This window comes from Kickxella alabastrina, assembly GCF_025024165.1.
Source record: "Kickxella alabastrina strain RSA 675 chromosome Unknown BX661scaffold_12, whole genome shotgun sequence".
NCBI lineage: Eukaryota > Fungi > Kickxellomycota > Kickxellomycetes > Kickxellales > Kickxellaceae > Kickxella > Kickxella alabastrina.
Window position 1 is genome coordinate 124,062 of NW_026251483.1, and position 22,307 is coordinate 146,368.

The following is a 22,307-nucleotide window of genomic DNA, read 5'->3' on the forward strand; positions in this document are numbered from 1 at the left end:
TTTTTTTTATTTGTCAATTGCATTGCAATGCATTATTTGCTCCAAAAATAGTACAAGGACAATCATGTTTTCATTATATACCTTTTTATTTTATATTCTGAAAACCCAACAATGACAAAAAGAAGGAAATAAAGAAAACAGTAAATATTTATTTAAAAAAAACCATGATCAAAAAAGGAAAAAAAAACATCAGAATGCCGGAAAAAGAGCATCAGACTGATTCCTCCACAGTGCGAGCAACGCAGAAAATGCAAGTCTGATCGAATCTCAGTATCTCATCACTATCACCGGCATCCTCACTGTCAAACACGCGCATCAACTTTCCATCACTATCCCCGATTTCTGCCTCCTCCATATCCGATTCGTACTCCAAATCCGGCTCTCGCAAAAGATACTCCGGAACCGCATCGACACACGCCTCAATCAACTCCGGGCCCAATAACCCCCTCTCCTGCTTCAGAAAATCTTTGCCATCGGAAGTTGTTTCGAGACCGGCCATTTCAGCGATAATCCGCTGTGCATGTGCAGACGAAGTACCGGCAGCAGACCAGGATGCTGCCCTGGTAGGCGCTGGCGCCACAGGCAGCGTCGGTACAGAGGCGGTGGTTTGGTGCGGTGTGCGGGGGGACCTGACGAGTGGTCGGTGGTCGGCCAGTTTGACCTCGAGACGCGGCATCTTGATCCATCCTTGGCCCACCAAATTACCCGGCAGTATTGGTGCCTTAGCAGAAGCCCCCGGGCCGCCCATTCCTATATGGGCATCAAGAATCCGCGAAATACCCAACACCGCCAGACCCGGCGAATACACCCTCTCCTCCGCAACAGCAGCACCATTTGATGGTGCTGCCGCCACAGAGGCAGTGTTGATCGGCAAGAGATTGAAGCGCAAAAGACTAGTTTGTCCGGGCAAAACATTAATAGTTGTACGACGCGGTCCAGCAAACACAAACGAATCCGAAGCATGCAAGGCTGTCTCCAGGCACTTTGTCCTGCGCGTCGGGTTAAGAACCCGGTACGTGATCTGCAGGAGCCGACCGACCTGTGCAGTCTCCTCATTGCAAACCATCTCAACCTGAACCCGCCTCTGCATCAGCTCCATTGGCCTCAGCCACAACCGAGACCGCACCAACAAACCACCTGTGCTGTTGTTGTTGTTGTTGTTGTTGTTGATATTGTTTTTCTGGCGGCGCCAGTGGATCTCCAAGACACCAGGACAAACGTGCAGGGGCATCCGGATGATATCCGCAGTATGTATATCGAGCCAAAACACATGCCGCAGAACACCGCCATTACCAGCAACAATCACAGCCCCTTCGTCGTCGTCGTCCTCCTCATTGCCGGATTTTGGCTGCTGTGCACACGAGTCCGCTGTCGATCCAGCTAGGCTCACATTGATATTACTGTCCCACCGGCGCATAACCGGCGTGTGCAGAGCCACCTTGCTGACAACAACATCCCACGGCCCCGCATTCCGCAAGCTGACCAAAATAGGGCGCCGGAAACAGTGTTCCCCAGCAACAGCAGCAGACACCTGGGTGCCACTGGCGCCATCAACTGCAGCAGGCCCAGGCGCGGCAATATGTGCCGGGAGCAGCTCGGCCTCGGCATACAGCGGGTGAACCACTGGCACAGCCATCTGGGCTCTAATGGCAGCAGTGTGGTCTACCAGATCCCCCGTGTCCTCGTGCGAGTACACCGCCGAGCACTTCACCTGCACCGCATCTGTATTCTCCGCCGACCTCCACGCGGCATCCAGCACAGCACCAGGCGTGTGCACGTATACGGTGACGGTGCGCGAACCCCCGATACTCTCGAGATCAAGAACCAGGCAACCAAGGCGCTTCTCATCTGCATCCTTTTGAGCTGTATCCGGCGATTCGCTGATCCACGGACGATCCCAACTGCTTCCTCTGCCTGCAGGACCGTTGTCAGCATTGGGCTCGTCGGCATCAGACCCGCTCCTCGACGAACGCCCACCATTGCTGCTGGTGCTGGCTGCATCGGCATCCGACAAACCGAGAGCTGCAACAGCAGCAACAGCGACTTCCAGCCGCACCCTCCGCAAGGCTCTGGTTTCCCCGCCAAGATGCAGGTTCTCCACGCGGATGTCCACGGGAAACACCTCCCCGCGATAGGCCGGCGCCGACCGCGCAGTGACCGACAGCCCCAGGGTGTGCGCAATGGGCTCGGGAAAGTACACCAGGCGGCAGCGGCTGTACGCCGAAAACGCCGCCTCACTGCAGCTGGCGAATTTCTCAGGACACGGAGAAAGCGGCGCCGTTGGGAGCTTTACCCATTGGGCGCTCGGGGAGGACCCACCGGCTGAGTCTATATGGAGCCACCGCTGGCTCTGCGGTAGAGAGGATGCGGGGCCCAAGAGTCTGGTGGCCTGGCGGATGGCCGGCGTTGTGGCAAGCACCGAGACAGCAGCTGTGGTGGCGGTGGCGGTGGGTGTAGTAAAGGTGGGCGTGCTCAGACTTGGGTTGTCGTGCAGACGCGAGACGCCAATGTTGGCCAAGAGTAGGCACTCCATCGGCGCTACAGGCGCATCATCCAAATCGGCAGGATTTTTTTCAGCACTCGGATCTGCCGAAGCGGCAATATGGCCGGCAGAAGTCGGCCAGCGCAGCCTCAGTCTCTTGCCAACCACAGCGGTCACCGCCACCAAGGCCAGTGCGCCGCCCTCGACCACGCGGTCGCCTGGCACAACGCTCCCACAGAACACAGCAACCGACTGGGCGTCCAGCCCAAGACAGCGCTCGGCCCAGGCACTCGCCTCCATATTAAACACCCGCACCACCTCGCGCTCCGCATCGCCACCCGCAGCTGGCCCTGCGCCAGAGGCATCCCGGATGGCAACACGCACAGGACCCGGCGCATCGCCCCGGTGCACCCACCTGCAGTTGAACTTGGGGTCGCTGAACTCCACCAGAACCTCGCTCACCGGCAGCGCCACCGGCAGCGCGCGGGCATCCACTGTGGCCTGGAACCGCATGCCCGCTGCTGCATCGTCTGCCCTCCACCGCTGCCAGTGCGCATGGCACGTCGCGGCCGCGTGCACTGCGGCCATGTCCACGTCGATTACGGAGGCGTCGCCGCTGCCTGTGGTGCCACTGGCAGCGCTGGTGCCGCCGTGGACCATCTCCAGCAGCGCATCGCCCAGTCGCACCCGCTCCTCCAGCGACCCGCCCAGCTGCGCTGCAAGCAGCTCCACGGTCGCACGGATGCCCGCAACGTCGCCGGCTCTGCCTCTGGCGCCGTTGGCGCAGCACTTGGCGGCCCACGATAGCGCGTAGGCAGTCAATGCCGGCCACCCGAGGCCGCGATAGCGCGCGGCAAGCAGGACAAACAACGCCTGGGCATCCTCCGTGCGCTTGGCCTCGGCCAGCACCTCAGCAACAGCACAGGACAAGTACAGCAGCTCGGCCAGCGGCCGCCACCGGCGGCGGCCGGCGGTGGCAGGATGGCCAGGCCCCGGGGCAGCGGCAGCAGGACCGGGTCTGGCAAGAAGCGCGCGAAGCGCCCCAGCGTCGCCACGCTCAGCCAGCCTGTGCGCCGCCAACGCACACTCCGGCGACGCCTCCGTGGCATGCAACGCCGCTGCCAAGTACCGGCATGGCTGCATTGCATTGGCTTTGCCGGCCGCGGTCCGCTGGCGCTCGGCCACCAGCCAGACAGCCACGTATGTGTTCTCGACGCCCGGGCTGCGACTGAAGCTGTGCGCGCCCGTGGATGCGGCCGCGCTGCCGCCCTGCTGCGACAGGTACACTTGGGCCTCGGCCGCAAAGCTCCGCTGCCTCTGGAGGCTGGCCTGCGCAGCCTCGCGCAGCAGCGGCGCGGCCGTCGCCGGCCATTGCACGCCGTGGTGGGCGCCGGCTTCGGCAGCGCCCGAAAACACCGAGCCCGCATCGACGCGCCTCGCCTGGGTGCCCGGCTGCTCGCCGGGGCGCAGGGCGCGCGGCAGCGGCGGCCGCAGCGCGGCCACCAGCGGCTCCACCGCAGCCGGCGTGTCTGCCGCCGCGGCCGCAGCGCTGGCAAAGGCCTGGCCGGCGGCCTCGGCGGCCAAATGCAGCGCCGCGTGCGAGGCGCTGAGCCGCTCAGCGGCAGCCCAGAAATAGCTGCTGCGCGTGCCAAAGCCCGCGCCGCCCAGCACCGCAGCCACCAGCCGCGCATGCTCGGCGCACTGGCGCGCAGCCAGGCGCCCGGCGTCGGCGCCGCCCGCGCGCGCATAGTCCGCGGCGCCAAAATGGCCGCCCGCCGGCCACCACGCGTCCGCCGCCGCAGCCGGCAGCAGATCGGCGCCGGCGGACTGCGGCGCGAGCACAAGAAAGTACGCCGTGGCCGCGCCCCCGGCCTGCGCGCGCGCCTGGCGCTCGTGGTCCACCAGCTGCGCGGTCACGGGGCTGCCCTCGCCGGCATGCACCGGAAGCACCGCGCTGTCCAGCACGCCTGCGCCCGTAGCCGCCCCGCTCTCGGGCGGCGCAGGCGCCGCGCTGCTGCCGCCGCCGGCCGCTGCTGCAATGCCGACCGGCGGCCGGCCCACCGAGCGGACCGGCGGCCGACCCGCCAGGCGGCTGGCCGCCGGCGCCTGCATACGGCGCACCCAGCCGCGCACGATCCGCAGATGCACGGCGGCCAGCAGCGCCACAGCGTCGTCCCACCGCGCGCCGAACATCCGCAGCGCGTGCGCGCGTGCGCCGTCGCCGGCGCCGCCATTGGCCGCCCACAGCCATGCGCCCGGCAGGTACGCGCCCCCGGCAACCTCCGCCACCAGCGTCGCCACGTGCACGTAGCTCAGCCAGAAGCACCGCAGAGCCATAACCGCCTCGCCGAGGCTCTCCGCCGCCGCGCCCATTTTGAAGTAGTAGCGCGCCAGCGACGCCCGCAACACGCGCCTGGGGCTGCCCGGCGGCTGCCGCTGCTGCCATTGCAGCAGCGCGGGCGGGATGCCCGGCGGCGCGGCGTAGACGCCGCCGAGGGACCCGGTGCTTGTGGCCAGGGGCAGCTGCGGCAGCGCAGCGAGCTTCGCCTGTGCGCGCATGAAGGCTGCCGCGTAGTGCGCGTGGCGGTGCCGCAGCAGCCGCCGGTCGACGTCGGCCAGCAGCCGGGCGAACTGCGCGGCAGGCCCTGGCCGGCACACAGCCAGCTGGCCGCCGTCGGCTGCCGAGCCCGCGGCCATGCCCGCACGCTCCACCAGCGCTGCCACGCGCCGCTCGGTGCCCGGCTCCTCGTCCACTGCGCGGTTGATGATCAGCACGGCCGTGTACGCCACGCCGTACGACGCCAAGCACACGCGTGTGCGCGCCAGAGCCTCCGCCAGCTGCACGTCGGCCCCCTGCTCGCCGGCCGCCGCCAGCGTATGCATGGAAAGCACCGTGGCCGGCCGCCCCTGCTGCCGCCCCGCCCAGCCCCGCCCGAGCACTTGCTCCGCCATGTCGCCGTCGGCCTCGGCCCCGGCCCCGGCCCCGGCCTCTGGCTGCCCGCCGCCATGCGCTTTGCGCCGCGGAATGTCGTCTACGCGCGCAAAGTTGATCGTATGCCACGATGCAGCGCCGGTGGGCTCTGCCGAGCCCTCGGGGCCCTGGCTGCTGCCTGCCGAGCCCTCGGGGCCCTGGCTGCTGCCTGCCGAGCCCTCGGGCCCCTGGCTGCTGCCTGCCGCGGCTCCGCCGTCGGACGTGCAGCGCAGGTGCTTGAGCAGCGACCGCCCTACTTGGCGCCCGTACGCTGTGAGCGTGGAGCCTGCGTGGTTGGGCCCATTGAGTAGCCCGAGGACTGGCCGGAAGTCCTGTGTGAACGGATTGCCCGATAGGAATTGCGACGCGGACGTGCCAAAGGCCAGCGCATCTGCCATTGCTTTTTTGAATTTGCCTGTCTTTGTTGCTGGATTGGAATAAAGGGGAACAGCGCGATGTCGATGAATTGAAACAAAGTGGAGTGGATTAGCAGGAAAATGCGAGGAGAGGGACAAGAAAAGATGCGGCGCCATCGGCCATCGGCCATCGCTGAGAACCAAAGATGCGGCGCCATCGGCCATCGGCCATCGGCCATCGCTGAGAACCAACCACCCGCGTAGCTGGGCTGATTAATCGATGGCGAAACGGAAGAACGCATAATTATATTGGAAAAAGAGTACATTAGAAAAGCATAAGGGGTTCACATCATCGGCGGTGGCACCGACGAAAACGTCGCCGACGACGACGACGGCGCGCTGCCTTCCGCCGAGCCCACGCCCACGCCCCCCCTGCCTCAATCTCCAACCTAGCGTCCAGAAGATTGCCTATCCTCGGATACCTCGCCTTCTCGTCCAGCTGGGCCTGCGACCACTCCAGCAGCATCAGCAGCTTGGGCAGCTTGGGCTCCCTCGGCAAGCTACTGGCAGCCAGCAGCGCGCGATTCAGCTCGTTCGCCGTCCTCACTCGCTGCCTGAAATCCAGCAACTCCCTGGCGCCCTCCTGCCCCACCGCGCCAACATCAAACGCCAGCAGCGCCATGGTTTTCTCTAGCTCACGCAGAAGCTCCGGATGCTCCTCCCCGTGCGGCGCCAACTCCTCCTGTGCAAACTCCAATGCTTCTGCCGCCCGGCCCGAGCGAATGAGCTCAATGAGCTGCTGCTGCTGCAGGTGGAAGTATAGGTGCGGGTCAATGTCCAAGAGGTCCGGGTTCAGGTCGTTGATCCGCTCAATCGCCCCCTGAATATCTCCGTTTTGGATCGCAAACCGGATCTGCATCCGCTCGTCCATCGACCCAAGATCCATCTGCGTGTGCAGACCGCTTTCCTCGCTGAACTTTTCGGCTGCATCCTTGTAGCCCTCAATAACAAGGTAGTTCATGATGAGCTGGTTGAGGTCACTACAAAAACAAAGTAAAGGTTCTGAAGAGTTAGTTTTATTTTTTATCTGCAAAGTATGAGCAATAAAAGGGTGTCTCTTCTAAACCCAGCTAGCTTTTATTCTTACTTGGTTTTTTATTTTGTTTTTTATACCTTTTGGCTATTGGAACCTCTGCCATTTTGCCCTCCCATTCCTCAAGGCTGATTGTCTGTTTCGGTGCTGAAGACGGCGCAGTCATATTCCGTCTATAATTTAAAAAAAGAAAATGTAGTAATTATGAAAAATGTATTAAAATGCAAAAATGGGAGAAAGAAAGAAAGAGAAGAAAATTTTAAAAAAAATGCATTATGCAAGTATCCCGCTGTCGTCGTCATGTGCCTTGCCGCCAATGCAACATCATACTACCCACTACCCCCCCCCCCCTTCTTCAGTTACATTCTCGACAATCAAGCCCAAATCAAATCAAATCGACTCATTTCCATAATATGAAATATAAAATATAAAAACCCCTACTGCGCTTTTAATTTCTTACACAATTGCATCATTCCTCTGCTGCTGCAGCCTATACAGCGCCTCCGGCACTTCGTCCGGCCTACTAGCCGGCAGCACGACATGCAGTGGAATATTGCTCAACGCCACGCACAAAACACAAGCAACAGCAGCAAACGGCACATCCACCACAAACACCAGCCTCAGCGCATCCACCACGCCCTCGTACACACCGGCGGACATTGCCCCCGGCAGCTGCGCCAGCATCGGCGCCATCCCCTCCAGTGCAACCACGTCCTGACCAGCAAACACCTCGGATCCCAGGAATGGGAACGCCGCGGCCACAGTGCTGAACATCTTGTCCTTCAAAATCACCTCGCCAATGACCAGCCCGATCATCCCGCCGAGCGTGCGCGCATAGTCCACGAGCGTAGTTACCGTCGAAACCTCGTCTGCTGGGATCCCCGCTTGGGCCGCCAAAAGCACCTGCTGCATGCAAAGCCCCAGACCCAGACCCACAAGCACTTGGAACCCCGCGTGTCGCACGGTGGCCGATGCCGCGAGCGGCCACGTGTACAGCACCCCGTACCCAACCGTCATCAGCAGGCAACCCAGCACCGCCCATTCGCGGTAGAACGTCCGCCCCCCGCGCACACTCACCAAGGACCCGGCCAGAAGCGACCCAAGGCAGCCGCCCAAAACGAACCATAAGATATGACGCGCCGACTCCACCGGCGACTCCCCCACCACCATCATATAGTACACCGGCACAAACATGATCATCCCATACATGCAGATGCCAATAAGGAACGATGCCACAAGAGCAATAACCGTGCGCGAACGGCGCAAAACCGTTAGTGGGATAATCGGCCATTTCGCCCACCGCCATTCGATAACGCCGAAAAGTATAATGGCCAGGAACCCAAACACAAACAGGCACACAACTGTGGCTGATCGCCACGGGTACTCGTTGCCGCCCCACGAAAGGCCCAGCAAAATCATCAAGCTGCCGCCCAGCCACACTAGAGTTCCTAAAAAGTCAAACTCTCTCAGTCGCCGCAGCTTCTCGCCCTCCTCCGCGCGCCTAATCGGCCCAGGGATATCTCTCAGGCTCGTGTAGAGTATAACCAGCGCCAGGGCGCCCAGTGGTAGGTTGATGTACCCGGCCCACCGCCATCTGTTGCCACTACCGCTTTGCAGTAGCAGTGCGCCGACTACGGGCCCGGACCATTTGGAGGCAATAATGACCGCGCCCAGCGCCCCCATCCACACAGCGCGCTGCCCAGCAGTCAGCACATCTGTCAAAACCACCAGCGCCAACGGCATCATCCCCGCGCCACCCACGCCCTGCAACGCCCTCCCCACACACAACACCCCCATGGTCCGCGCACCCCCGACCATAATAGAAAATACCATAAACACCACAATCGACGCCAACAACGGCCATTTACGCCCAAACCGCTCGGCAAGTTTCACCCATACGGGCTGCACCATCACGCAGGTCAATAGGAAAGATGCTTCCATCCATTGTGCGTAAATATTGCTTTTGAAATTGTCTTTGAGTGGGCTGAGGAGCTGGTTGAAGATTGTCTCGGCACTGCAGACCATGTACATTACTAGGGAAAGCCCAGTGAAGGTTAAAAGGGTTTTGGCGAAAGACCATTGTGGTTGTCCGAGAAGATTGTGCGTAAGCATTATTGCATACGGGTCGTTTGAGGACCCGTCCGCTTTCTCATGTTTATCTGATTTATCCAGTTTATCGGAGGACATTAAAGGAAGAAAAAAAACGTTAAGAAGAGGAAGAAGGAATAAGAAAAATCGAGATGCAAGTTAAAATAAAAAAAATTGGATACGAGAGAATAAAAGAGAATAAATTCTGGATGAAATGGAAAATCAAAAAGCGAGAAAAGATATGCAAGGTCAACATAATTTTGTATTTAAATTGAAAAATAAGTGGTTATTGTTTTCCCAGTTTCTTTCTTTTTCTTTGCTTTGCCTTGTTGTTTACTGCTGTTAATTAGTTCCGCCACCACATTAAAAAAACATAATGAAAGAGGGAGAGAGAGAGAGAAAGAGAGAGAAAAAAGTGATTTAAGAATAAAAGAGTATATCCCCCTCATTTCTTTCCCTAAATTTCTCACTACATTTCATGTTTACATTTTGTGTCTGTTGATTGTCATAAATTACCATTCTTTTTTTCTGCATAGAAATAAAGTACCTGTATATGCGGAAAAGAATTAGTATACCTGTTTGCGAAAAAATCCCTGCTTTCAAGAAAATCAATGGTTTAATGGTTCAATTGTTTATTTATTTTTTTATTGCTTCCAGAAAATAAATTATTAATTATTTACCGAAATCGTTTGACTATTAACCAGTTTTCTTTTTGTAGAATTTTCAAAATAGAGGAATAAGGAAGAGTATCGACAATCTGTCGATTATTTATCATGGTCACTTATATTTTTTAAGTAAACAATAACTCGCAAAAAGAACATGTGAAAGAAAAATACTTGTTTTCTCACAATTATGTATAAAAAATCTATATTCGTCTTATCCAACCCTTGGGTTTGTTATTATTTTTACGCTTCGACTTTTCAATCTTGAATGTCATCATCTGAGCACATTCTCTCTCTTTTTTTTAAACCGAATGGTATTAATAAAGTATTTTACATACATAAATATGCATTTCTGGTCGCCACATTACGTCAATTAAAATACCAATGTTTCATTAATTAACATCATGTAAGGCGTGCGAATGATTGTCCGCTCAAAAATAAAAATAAAAACCATAGAACTGCGATCGAACATACACATTAAAAAAATAGATAAAGACAGTAATTGCATAGAAAACTATTATTCCTGCACAACATCCCAGTACCAAAGTCCTAATAATGAACTATTTTATTGATACAAAATAAAAAGTGGTGTTGAAACATTGGGTTGTTTAAAAAGAACAAGCACTTATTATTTATACGCATCAATAAAATTATGAATGGTTGATTTTTTAAATAAAAATAAAATAAAAAAGCGGCCAGCAAAAGCAACGTAAAGATAATAAGTAAAATGTAAAATAAAATAGTGGCAAAGCCAAGTTTCTTTTGTTTTTACCCACCCCCACCCCCCCCTCTCTCCATTCTTTTAATTTTTTTAAAAGCCCGCCAAGTACACGCTTTGATGCTTGTCTATTAAATTAACAAATAAAAAAAATGAGAAAAAAAAGCTAGCCCCGTTTTACAAAGCTTCAATTTTTTAATTGCTGCGGCCAAGCCCAGCATACACCACTCGCTCATCACTTGTCTAAATTCATTAATAAATAGACGTCGTCATTTAAACTGCGGCTACGCTAGCAATTAAATAGTATAAAGAATTCATTTGATAATCTTTATATTAAGCATTTATATAATTTAACAATAAAAATAAAACGGTCAATCGTCTATTAATTGATTGATGAATTTTTTTCGCTTATTTGTTTTTGCAAGGAAAAAATATATAATTCTTACGATTAATTTCCCCTCATTTATTTTACCACTGGAAATAATACAGATTTTTAATTATTCTTAGTCATTTTATGCAGAAAATGGAATGCATTAGTCATGACAACTTGAGAAAAACAAAACCCCACATAATATGACGTACAATGATTGTGTATGTTTGTAGCAATAAAATATTGTTGTATTGAATTAGTATTACAGGGAAGGTAAGGGGGTAGGCGTTCTAAAAGAAAATTATACGATATCAGAAAATTATTTAGTTTCTCTTCTTGCTCTCGGGCAGGATGAAGAACTGGTAGCAGAAGATACCAACAACGGCGCCAACAAAAGGCATGAAGGTGGGCACCCAGAAGTAGTGGCCACCAGCAGTGAACGGCTCCGAGCCATAGAGAATAGTCGAGAAGATACGAGGTCCAAAATCACGCGCCGGGTTAATAGCATATCCGGTGACCCAGCCCGTGCAGTTTCCAATAGCGAACACCAGCAGACCAATGGCAATCGGCAAATGGTTCTTGGCCGGGGTCATCCGGTCATCGCCAATAGCGTAAATGACAAAGAGCAGCACAGCAGTGTTGATAATCTCGGAGAACGCAGAGAAGAACTTGCCGTTACCATCCTTAGCGTAAGTGCACCAGATACCGCCGGTACCGAACTCGCCGGAAAGCTGGCGGTTGCCGCCATCAAACTCATCAAACTGGCTCTTGAAAATACCATAGACAGTGGCAGCGGCAACAAATGCACCGAGGACCTGTGCAAGCACGTAGCCAGGAACCTTGCGCCACTGGAACTTGCCAAAGATAGCGTTAGCCACAGAGACAGCCGGGTTGAGATGGCCGCCGGAGATACCCATGCTGACGTAGAGAGCCATGGTCAGACCAATGCCCCAGCCGAAGCTGATGGCCAGGTAGGAGGATGCGGCATTGCTTGTGTTCACAGTCACCGTGGCAACCACACCGTTGCCAAAAAGAATCAGGATGAATGTGCCCCAGAATTCGGCAAAGTACTCGCGGTATTTGTACCGGAAATCGAAAACCGGCCAGTTCATTGGATCGCTCCAGGAAGAAGAAGCGGGGGAGACCTCGTAGTCAACAGGCTCAGGCATGGAGATTTGATGGTCAGGCAGGGCCGACTTGGAATGCTCGTGGTACTGGCCTTCCATTATTATTTTATATTCTGCAAGTGTACCGAAAAATCTATATAAAAACTATTAACTTTAATGTACGCTAATAGAATTGCAAAAAATAGTAGATATACAATAGATTAAGTTTAAAGTGGTTGGATAATTGTTATTAAAAACTGTTGATGTTTTGGATGAATGAACGAAGAGAAAGAGAACGGCGAACATCTGCTCTTTATATACCTCTCAGGAAGACGAGGAAGACGGAGAGTGGGGAGGGTAAATGAGAGGGGGGGTTGGTTGGATAAAAAAAAAGAGCAAAGCAGCGGCCCAAATGAGACTGTATAATGCACAAAAGGAAATAAAGGGCATAAAGGCTGTCAAGGCTGAAAAAAATAGCCAAAAAAAAGGCGGACGAAAATGCAATAATTCGTGTCCGTTTTCTCCACTTTTCCTTTGTCTCTTTCACTCTTTCTATCAGAACCAAGAAATAAACCAGTGTTTAATCCCAACCAAAAACAGTATGTACTGCAAAAGTGTACAGAATGGCACATGGGAATAAAAAAATGAGCAATGGCCTCCTTCCTTATTGATCAATGTTCAAAGCTGCACTTTTTTGGCTAGTTCGGATTTCAATTGTTTTTTCACGCGACAACAGACACCCGCCTAGCAATCCTTTTTCTGAAGGACATTTCAAGACAAATAAACGGATCAGTTTTTATTTGTCTATATCTATATATTTTTTTTGCGCACTTGCTCTCATTTGCTCGCATGGCACAGCACGGCACGGCACGCACGCACGCACGCACCACACGTCTATCCGTTAATCCACTTTCATTCTAATAAAAATAGCGCTTTTTTGGTTATTGCCAAAAAAAAGTGTACACTCATAATCCGAAAATAGCGTGGGCTACGGAATAAATACCTTTTTGGGCGCACAATACTGTCTGTTTGAAAATGAATTGGTTGATCGCTGAGTACAGAGAATCGACCATCCCATTGGGTGTTTTCCATTTCCAACTTTGCCACTATCTGTCCCGTTCCACCGCTTCGCACAGTAAAGGAAAAAAATAGTATTCCTTTTTTTGATAAAGTTCCATCTGTATCAATTATTCATTCCCCTCTTTAAATTTTGTTACACGGTCCCATCAAAGATAGTGTCAACAAAAATAAATGTTGAAATGGTGCTTTTTTATTTTTCATTTTTTTATTGCTGTGGTAGCTGTCATGGTGGTGCTAATGATGATGTGGTAGTCAGCCTTAATGAAACAAAAAATATCAATGTAGCTTTGCGGCCGGCTGGCATGAGACAAGATGCCTAATGCGCAATAAAAGTCTGAAGCATGTGCCATCAGTCACTTGCCCTGTCCTGTTCTAAAGTATTAGCACGCACCACACGCGATAATAGAAAAGGGGGAATGATTTGCAAATCTTCCAATTTACACGCATGGACGAAAATGATACAAGCACGCATCAATTTTTAACAAGATAAAATAAAGCTAGTTTTTTTTACAAAATGTATATTTTTTTGTTGTTTGTTTGATTATCTCGGTATTGCAATATTTTTTTGACTTGGACTTGCAAGCCTTTACCGTGGGAGCGTGTGAGAAAAAAATTATAAACATTGCAAGTGTTTTGCCGCCAGTATATTTGGATCTCTTAACAAAAAATATACCACCGATTACCACAAAGGATTGTCTGAATTCAAACATGGCCAAATGCAACATATTTTCCGTACCTTTTTTCTTACATTTCGCCTCTCAATGCGATATATAAAAAATAACGTCAGTGGCGTGTGACAGTAGAAAAAATTTTAAATGGGTTTTTCTCCGCATAATAATGTATTATAAAAATACAATCTGTCAAACAGAACATTCTTGTAAATCGAAAATATTGACGAGCGAGCTCGTGTTTAAACGATTTTCTACTTCACCGACCTCCATTATCTCCAATGGCTTTTGCGCTTTATTTTCTAGGTATATCGGCTTATCGTCGTAAATCCTTTTTTAGTCGTGTGTCTTTTTCTGTGATCATCGTTACCAATTATACACTTTTACCATTATTAGTTTCTTTTTTTCTAACTCTCGGCCTTCAAGTCATATTTGGTTTTTTCTGTCAGTCCGCTTTTTTTAACAACAAAAAAATGATTTCCACAATGTTCACGTGAATGCAAAACAGTGGTTTGGCAATTCCTATTATTCTACTTCTTTCTCAGAACCGACGGCAGTGCCACTTGAAAGTCGACAAGGGGGAGCGGCGACAATATATGCCCGCTTTGCTGTCTTGCTCCTGCACGGGCCCCTCTAACAACAATAATGAGAAAGACAGACAGAAAATCATGTGTACAGTGGTTTTTTGTTATACAATTGGCCCAACATGTTTTCTCTTCTCACAGTGAAAATAAATGTGCACGATTCTACAACAATGCAACTTGATGTTACATCTTTTCCACAAAGTGCGAATTGTCAAATATCTCAGATCTGAACATGGTAGAATTGCTATGTGGCTAACAATGAAGTAGGGAAGGGTGGCACTTCCCCCACTGCATGTGCAAGGTTTCTCTTTATAAATAGTATAATCATTACTACCCTACACATATTTTTTTTGTAAAAAAATAAGGAAAGTATAAATATTGCGTGGATGAATGGGTGGGTTAATGCTGCGATAGAGTATCATAAAATGGGTGTAGCGTGAGTGGGTAAAAGTAAAGTGCATACCAATTTTTTTTAGGACAAACCCCGGAAATCCCTTTTTTTGTTGCATGATTGATATTGTCAACATGACAAAGCGACAATGCAGCATGCAAGGCGCTTGGCTTCATATTCATATATCTCTCTGCATTTGACATCGTCATCGACATTGTCCTGTTGTTGCATATATTTCGCATCGATTTTTCAGGGGGGGGGTACTTTGAGGGATTCTTCAATGAGGCAAATAATTACATAGAAAAATCGAGTATAATTTTGCTCACACTCAATTTTATGTCTACAATTGTCAATAAAACACATTACACCAATGTTGTAATGTATACACTGAATGACTATAAACTAAAAATAATCAATGCGGCAGCGGCGGCGCGAGACTGCGTCTAACGACCTCACTGACAGTGAATTAAAAATAAATGACATCGCCTGACACCATACGACAAAAAAAGCAAAGTAATACCATGTGACATTTACAGCGCGATAGTCACATATGTTTTTATATACGGCTCCGTGTCAAACTCCGTGAATATATCTATCTATTTAACCCTTTTCCAAACCCTCGTCCTTTCTGAACATCTTGTTTTGTCCTTGATTTTCTGGTGGCACGGTTCAGCCAACAATGTCCCGTGCAAATGCACATGCAACCGAAAAATTGCAAATCTCGATTAAATTTTTCTAGTTGGTATGTGCACAGCATTAGGCTTTTCTTTAGTTGGTTAGTTGCCCGAAAAAAGTCTTTTGAAAATAAAAAAGCGTCACTTGGCAGTCAACGCTTATTACCGAGCATCATAGCGCTCTTAGGCCAATTAGCACTCACAAACTTTTTCACGCGTAAATTCGGATACGGGGAAGCGGACAGGCGATCACTTGTATGCACGCGCGCACGCGTTCCTGTCACTCACGAGACCTAAAATATATCAATATTATATTACAATAGTGTCGAAATAAGCCTGCGCATGTGCACGTAATGGGCGATTAACAATCCGCCTTCTATTCAGCATTTTATTAAGCTAAAGAAGGGCAGGAAAACAAAAACAAAAGACCCTGAATTGAATGTTAACTTTCCTGCCGCTGCGGCAGATGTAGAGTGCTGATCGAGTGATCAGAGAATGATTAACTTCAAATCAGGCCGTGTATTTAGGGAGGGAATTGTCATAGTTGCTTTTAAAAATCAGATCATTGTGCTGGTTGCTTGAATGTCATGTGTTTTACGCAGTCAAAGAACCACTACTATATCGGTCCAAGTGGTGGGAAATCAGTCATTCTGGATTGCATAATTGACACTTGGCTGAAAATTCACCACCACTATAACCAGCGTCATTTGCGGCAGCGATGCCTTTTTCGGTGTGCATACCTTGCAGTGAAAGAGAGAGAAAAATTATCCAGAAAGAAATTGTGGGCAATTCGCTAATTACGATCAATCGATTGATTATTAATTACTAGTATATAGACTGGTAATGACGTGTACAATCTCGCCCCTTATTTTTATTTCCGCAATTTGGACTAAAAATGAGACATTTTCCGATTGTAGCGAGGGGCCTGCTGACTATTGTCCAATCGCTTTGCGTCTTTATATTTTTTTCCTCATGTACACCATTTTTGCCAATATTAGCCCACGTTTCCGTGAGTCACTCTGCAAAAAATGTCCACCCGCTAAATGTTAATGTTCGAAAATTTTATAATATCACGCGTGGAATATTTTCAAAGTGTAAAAGGAAAAGCGATTTCGATAGCAGTAAAATTGGATGCTTAAAAATCGCCATTTGGTCATCCATCATTTTTCGCTTTTCGTTTTCTCTTTGGTTTTAATTTTTTTTACTGAAAATAAGACTACATCGATTGTTACTTAAAAAAAGCATTACTTTTGCCTCTTCCTCCACCAAACCCATTATCTTTTACTTTAACCCAGCCATGATCTCTATACGTGTCAACACCGCTTCCGTCGCCGCCATCGGCACAAGCACCAGTGCCAGCGCCAATGCCAGCCCAAGTGACGTTTCTTGTAGTGGCCCCAACGATCTCGAAGTGTGGTCCGAAACGAAGCAGCTCAATATTTCCGACACCCAGGTTAAACTAGCCCGCCGCGTGTCATTCAACCTAAGCGAAAACAGCGTCTTGCAGCTTCCCAGCAACGCGGCCATCGGGAAAATAGCCAACGCTCGCGCAAGACGCCGCCTGAGTCTCAGCGGCGAGCTAGACGGCGGTCTGAGTGACAAGAGCACTGACGAGGTGGAGCAGCTGGCTGACCGCCGGGCCAAGGCCTTGCTTCCGCACGGCGCATCGCCGGATCTCCTGGATCCAGGGTTTGCCATGACGTCGCTGTACGTCAAACATGGCCATATTCATGCTTTAGACCATGGGCATGGTAGCAGCAGCAGTGGTAGCGAGGAAACCGCCGAGAATGGATTAGCTGCAGCTTTGTACGTCAAGGGCGTGCTCAAGCCATATGCACCTTCGCCGATCCACGCTAGCTTCTTTGTCAACAAGCGAGAGGCTGATGATCAGCAGGACGAGCTTGATGATGATGAGAGTGACTCTGATAACTCGAGTCGCCGTAGTCGCCGCATTAAAGCCCAGCAGCAGCAGCAAAAGCAGGATGGTGGGCGCAAGTCCAAGAAGAATAGTAAAAAAAGAAAGAGCCGAAGCAAGTCTCCGGCGCTAGATACTGTTTCACAGACTGAAACTGTCGTATCTGCATCTATGCCTATTGTGCACCACCACCCAATACTCGTGTCTGCGAAAATGTAATTTTATAAGCCTAAACTTTTTATTGTACTTTTTTTATACCTCTTTCGCATTCCACCAGCATCTATAACTGCGTGGGATGATATCTCAAAATATAAACAATTTTTTTTACTTTTTTAAATCATTTTTTCGCTGATTGTGAGAATCAAGAGCGATTCTGCCAATTTGTATTGTATATTACCGTGTATTTAGTCGAGAAAAATAGAGAGAAATTGCGCTGTTTGTATATTTGACATGGCTTTTGTTTATCCTAATATACTTTTGATTTTACAACAAAACAAATAAATACATACACAAGTTCGCAGATATACCAACAACAGCAACACCAGGGCTCCAATCGAGTGCAAAGCCCACCAGTTTGAATACAGGAAATATTGTAAATATCCGCACTATATGCACTATATGCATTTGTCATGCATATATCCGGGCTTATACTTGTTCACAAAGTTATCCGAATTTCGCACAAACTTCAAATAAAAATATGCAAAAAGTGGCTTTCTTCAATGTTCTCAAAGTGCGTTGCAAATACATTGGCAGACATCTCCAGATCTGGCATACATAGGGCCACTTTATGCCTATATCTGCAGAAATATATGCAGTAAAATTTCCAAATGCAAACAGTCAATTATTCGCGGCTGCATAAATAGGATAATGCTTATATTGAGCCCAATTTACATTTTAGCATTAGACAGCAACACTTGCATAGATCTTGACAGTTAATGTATAGGAGGCTTTTCCCCTTGTCAGAGAACCAGGGCCTTCGTTTTTCTTTGTAGTTTCTTCAAAGTTCCAATTGTACTCAAATGGTAGTAGTGTTTAGTTGGTTTATTGAAATGAATCTTGTAAATGCTCACAAGTGGTATTTCAAACAAGGGGAAAAGCTGGATGCGGCTGTGTTAATATTGATTCGTGTTATTGGAAGGATTGTAAGGTTCTTTACATTTACTTTTACTTTTTCATCAAAAAAAACCGTGTTGTAGAAAAACGTGTCGCAGAAAATGTAGATTGTTACGAAAGGATACAGATAACAATTTCTCATTAACCTCCCCTTCCCGAGAGGAACTGGCACTCCCCTAAAATTCAAGTATTTTTTGGGGAGTTTTGCCAGAATTATGTCAGCGGCGCCCACCAGAAAAATAAATAAATAAACCAAGCTGAAAAGGACAGTCAATTATTAGTCCATCGGGCATTTCTCTGCATTATTATCCCACATGGCAACAAATAAAAGAAAGCGAGCTTTTTTTGTGAGGCGCAGTGCGTTAGCAATTTTTCTTTTCTATTTTGCACACATTTTTGCAAATAATATAATAACAAAAAATCACCACAATCACAGCAAATGGTCATTGTGTACAATTGCACATCCACTTTTCTATTTGTGCGTTGTTGTTTATTTTGCAAATAAACAAGCACAATACTGAATTTTTAATCTCACGGAAGCAATATCATTCCGAAACGGGATATAAAACGTCAAACCAGGAATTATCAATTGGAAAGAAAATGCATACAATTTTTTCCCTACAATTTATTCTGTTTATTGAAAAGGGCCGTAAGACTCTGTTGTTACCGAACTGGTATGATGTCCAACATTCACAAAATTTTATTTTTGGCAATTGTAATATAATATTCGGCATGTCGGTCCGCAATATACAAGCTACCCGAACCCACCTCCTTCCCTCTCCCCTTTTTATACCTTTTATTTTTCTTTTCTTCAGCACGATATTGTCAAGTTGTTTATATTCCCGGAGTATTTTTGTTTTACTCATTTCTTCGCCTTTTATACTACAACCTCACACCTTGTTTTGTCGAGTCTAAATACCACTTTCAACACACCTGCACGCTTACCACTAAAGCAGTAATCGACACATCCTATCTTACACTTTTTTATTACAGTCACGTTTTTCCTATCAGCACCTAAACAACGGAATCAGCCATGACAGAGCCAGCGGTATTTGAGATTTGCTTCCCATCGCACATCTCGCGCGCGCCAGTGTGTCGCCCGGGGCAGACAATTGCTGGAGCAGTCGTGCTGAAGCTCAGCAGCCCGCTCGTAGCGTCGCACCTAATGCTGCGCTTCTACGGCATCGAGCGCGTCCGACGCACTCCTGTATCAACGCGCACTGAGGCGACAGAAAAGAAGCAGCAGCAGACGACTGTGGGGCAGAAAATGATCATGGACAAGGAGTTTTTCCGCCAAGAGCTCTTGCTCTGGGGAGAGCGCAAGGTCGGAAGCCTGCGCGTAATTCCTTGCAACACAGCGCATCGGTTTCATTTCTCGTTCACCATGCCTTACGTCAACATGCCGACTCCGCGGCAGACCCCAGATGTGGAGATATCCTACTTGCTTGAGGCCAGTCTGGCCACTGAGTTTTTTGACCACCAGCGTGACGAAAAGGTGTTGCGCGACATGCATAAGACTGCAACCAGGTGCTTCCAGTTTGAGCCCGTCATCCAGCAGCGCATAAGCCACGGTCTCGCAGCCAGCGCGCCGCTCGAGTCCATTATCGAACTGAAGGACGCCGCCCTGCTTAATTTTGGAAGCACCACTGGTGCAGGGGGCAACAGTGATGCAGGCAGTGATCCTCGATCCTCCTCGTCGACAATCTCAGCATCCTCCATTCTGTCATTCCACAACGCAGGCAAGACGCACATGAACCTGCACGTCTTCCATCCGACGCCCGCCTATTTGCCCGGAGAAACCGTCGAGCTTCTGATCCTCGCCCCAGCAAACAGGAAAATCACCCACTCCTCCTTCCAGGTGCGCGAGAATGTCCGGTGCAGAAAGTCGTCTGCGCCCATTATTGACGAGTCAGACGTGCCGATCCTGTGGAAGTACTCAGTTGATCTGACTGAGCCGCAGGACATCCATTTTACCAAGCTCACAAAGGCAAACATTTCGCAAGATATTGGCATGCTTGGTCGCTACCTGTTTACCGGCCACACGTCTCTTTCCCTGGGCATACAAGGCGACCTATCGGCTGGAAAGCATGTGGACCAGTCGCAGCGTCCTCCGAGCATTCATAGCATTGGCGGGAAATCTTCGGCCTCCATCCACAGCTTGAACATGCAAGACAGCAAGCCCAAGGGCGTCGAAGGTCTTGCAATAACCAATCTGGCAGCCGACGGCCCGTCCCAGCTGAAAAAACAGCAACACCGGGTGAGCGTACCACTGTCTCCGCTCACAGAGTCGCAGGAGATTGGTCACGGCAGCAGCAGTGAGACCTTGGGTACCTGCGCAAGCAGTATTATCGGCGGGGCAGTCGGAGGCATGGCCCATATTGGGGATAATCTGGTAACACCAATGTCGTTGTCCTCCTCCTCGTCGGCATCGTACTCTGCGTCAATGGTGGCGTCGGCAGTGGCAGGCTCCGGCATTCCTGGTCGCAGCTGCGTGGGCTCTCTTGGAGGAATGCACTCTCAGCAGTCGTACACGCAAAGCATATATTCCCCCACCTCGCCAAGTAACATACAACCACAGCCACTGGGCCCAGCGCCTGCGTCCCTAGTATCGGGAGCTGTGCTTGAGCACGACGATGGCATCAGCGACCGCAGCTCCATTTCGGAAACCCTGTCTACCCGCTACCAGCCGACAAAATCGTCGTTGTCGGCCAACTTTTCCTCGCTCACTCGTGGAAGCTCCACTCACAACAACATGGGAGTGCCAAAGTACAACCGCCTGGCCATTACTCCCGTGCCGCTCGGCGGACTGTTGACCAAGGGCTCGTACAAGTTTGCCAAAATCAGCTTCACCCTGCCGCCAATTGCAGAGATGTCACCAGTATCGTCAGTGTTTTTGGACTACGAGTACACAGTGGACATGTCATTGTCTATCGGTGGCAGCTTTGGCACGACCAAGAAGACTGCGGGAAGGCTCCCGCTGAAAATCGTTACTGTGCGCACTGCTGCAAAGGCCAGTAGCGAGTCCACAGTGGCTGCCTCTACTGCAAACATGACCGCTTGCACGCCTAACACTGTGACAAGTATGCTCAGTGGCGATAGCAGTGGCCATACTTTTTCTGACACCAGCGACAGTAGCCGCAGTCTTCGCGACAGTCTCTCTGTGCTCAACCTCTCAATTTCTGGCTCCAACAAGGCATCGCCCTCTTCGACCAATATGAGCATGGGTCACAGCATGCACAAAGGCTCCCCGACCAATACTCTGACTGAGTTCCAGCTTGATGGCGGCAATGCTACCAAATATCACAGCGATGGTCAGCTTTTGGACGACAGCTACCCTTGCTTGCTATCATTTATACAGAATGGCGAGAAAATCCCAATTCCTGAGCTAGAGTCCATCAAGATTGGATCCAACTTGATGTAGGCTGCCGACAATATAGTTTCTTTAATTTGGTTCTTACTTTTTTTACTAGTTTTCGATGGATAATATTTATTTCAAATTGACAGCAGCGATGCTGCTTTTATTTCTATTGTTACCAGCCACTTTTCCCAATGTTTTTCAATTTTATAAAAAGAGATCGAATAACGAGCAAATTGATTGAAAGTTACTCAACATGCTTGTTAACCTGTGCAAATATTTCAAAATGTAAACATCTATGACATTTCGTTAAAATAAAAACTATTATTGAAATAAAAAATGTGCCCTCGAATGCAGTGTGGTTGCATCAGAAAATTGACAATGGTCAATAGTGGATGGGGGATCACTGATTTGTATTTGTATTTTTGTTTTCAATTATTCGAAAATGTTTATTGTTTACATGCGAAAAAGCTGGCGCGCTGTAGACAAGTATGGTAGACATGGCTTCACCCTCTTGTCCCCCATTTATATTGTCAGTTGCAAAATGGTTTTTGCTTGTGCTCGTTTCTGGTTACCTTAAATATATGTTTTAACCCTTTCGGTCACTTTAAACATGTGCCACATCAATAGTTTTCATAGCCTACACAAAAATTCACACACACCAGATACCCGTCTACTATT

The 22,307-nt window shown here is 49.7% G+C and overlaps 7 protein-coding genes across 7 annotated transcripts; 2 read left to right on the forward strand and 5 right to left on the reverse strand.

Moving 5' to 3' along the window:
- Nucleotides 1-211: 211 nt before the first annotated feature.
- Nucleotides 212-5,851, reverse strand: BX661DRAFT_198536 (uncharacterized protein; the record flags this gene model as incomplete). Its single annotated transcript, XM_051538236.1, has 1 exon — nt 212-5,851. The coding sequence occupies one exon, from the start codon at nt 5,849-5,851 to the stop codon at nt 212-214; it is 5,640 nt and encodes a 1,879-aa protein (XP_051391393.1).
- Nucleotides 5,852-6,158: 307 nt separating this feature from the next.
- Nucleotides 6,159-7,068, reverse strand: BX661DRAFT_143611 (CTLH/CRA C-terminal to lish motif domain-containing protein; the record flags this gene model as incomplete). Its single annotated transcript, XM_051533013.1, has 2 exons — nt 6,159-6,849; nt 6,983-7,068. 2 exons carry the CDS (start codon nt 7,066-7,068, stop codon nt 6,159-6,161), a joined length of 777 nt encoding a protein of 258 aa, XP_051391394.1.
- A 228-nt stretch (nt 7,069-7,296) lies between these two features.
- On the reverse strand, nt 7,297-9,187 carry BX661DRAFT_182889 (major facilitator superfamily domain-containing protein). Its single transcript, XM_051536083.1, has one exon. It carries the CDS (start codon nt 9,087-9,089, stop codon nt 7,359-7,361), a length of 1,731 nt encoding a protein of 576 aa, XP_051391395.1. The 5' UTR covers nt 9,090-9,187; the 3' UTR covers nt 7,297-7,358.
- Nucleotides 9,188-10,966: 1,779 nt separating this feature from the next.
- Nucleotides 10,967-12,320, reverse strand: BX661DRAFT_182890 (aquaporin-like protein). Its single transcript, XM_051536084.1, has one exon. It carries the CDS (start codon nt 11,964-11,966, stop codon nt 11,064-11,066), a length of 903 nt encoding a protein of 300 aa, XP_051391396.1. The 5' UTR covers nt 11,967-12,320; the 3' UTR covers nt 10,967-11,063.
- A 318-nt stretch (nt 12,321-12,638) lies between these two features.
- BX661DRAFT_182891 (uncharacterized protein) lies at nt 12,639-13,035 on the reverse strand (the record flags this gene model as incomplete). Its single annotated transcript, XM_051536085.1, has 1 exon — nt 12,639-13,035. A coding segment is annotated over exon 1 (175 nt), but the record flags the coding sequence as incomplete, so codon positions are not given.
- Nucleotides 13,036-16,290: 3,255 nt separating this feature from the next.
- On the forward strand, nt 16,291-17,613 carry BX661DRAFT_182893 (uncharacterized protein). Its single transcript, XM_051536086.1, has one exon. It carries the CDS (start codon nt 16,541-16,543, stop codon nt 17,375-17,377), a length of 837 nt encoding a protein of 278 aa, XP_051391398.1. The 5' UTR covers nt 16,291-16,540; the 3' UTR covers nt 17,378-17,613.
- A 1,429-nt stretch (nt 17,614-19,042) lies between these two features.
- BX661DRAFT_182894 (uncharacterized protein) lies at nt 19,043-21,804 on the forward strand. Its single transcript, XM_051536087.1, has one exon. It carries the CDS (start codon nt 19,305-19,307, stop codon nt 21,690-21,692), a length of 2,388 nt encoding a protein of 795 aa, XP_051391399.1. The 5' UTR covers nt 19,043-19,304; the 3' UTR covers nt 21,693-21,804.
- Nucleotides 21,805-22,307: the final 503 nt, after the last annotated feature.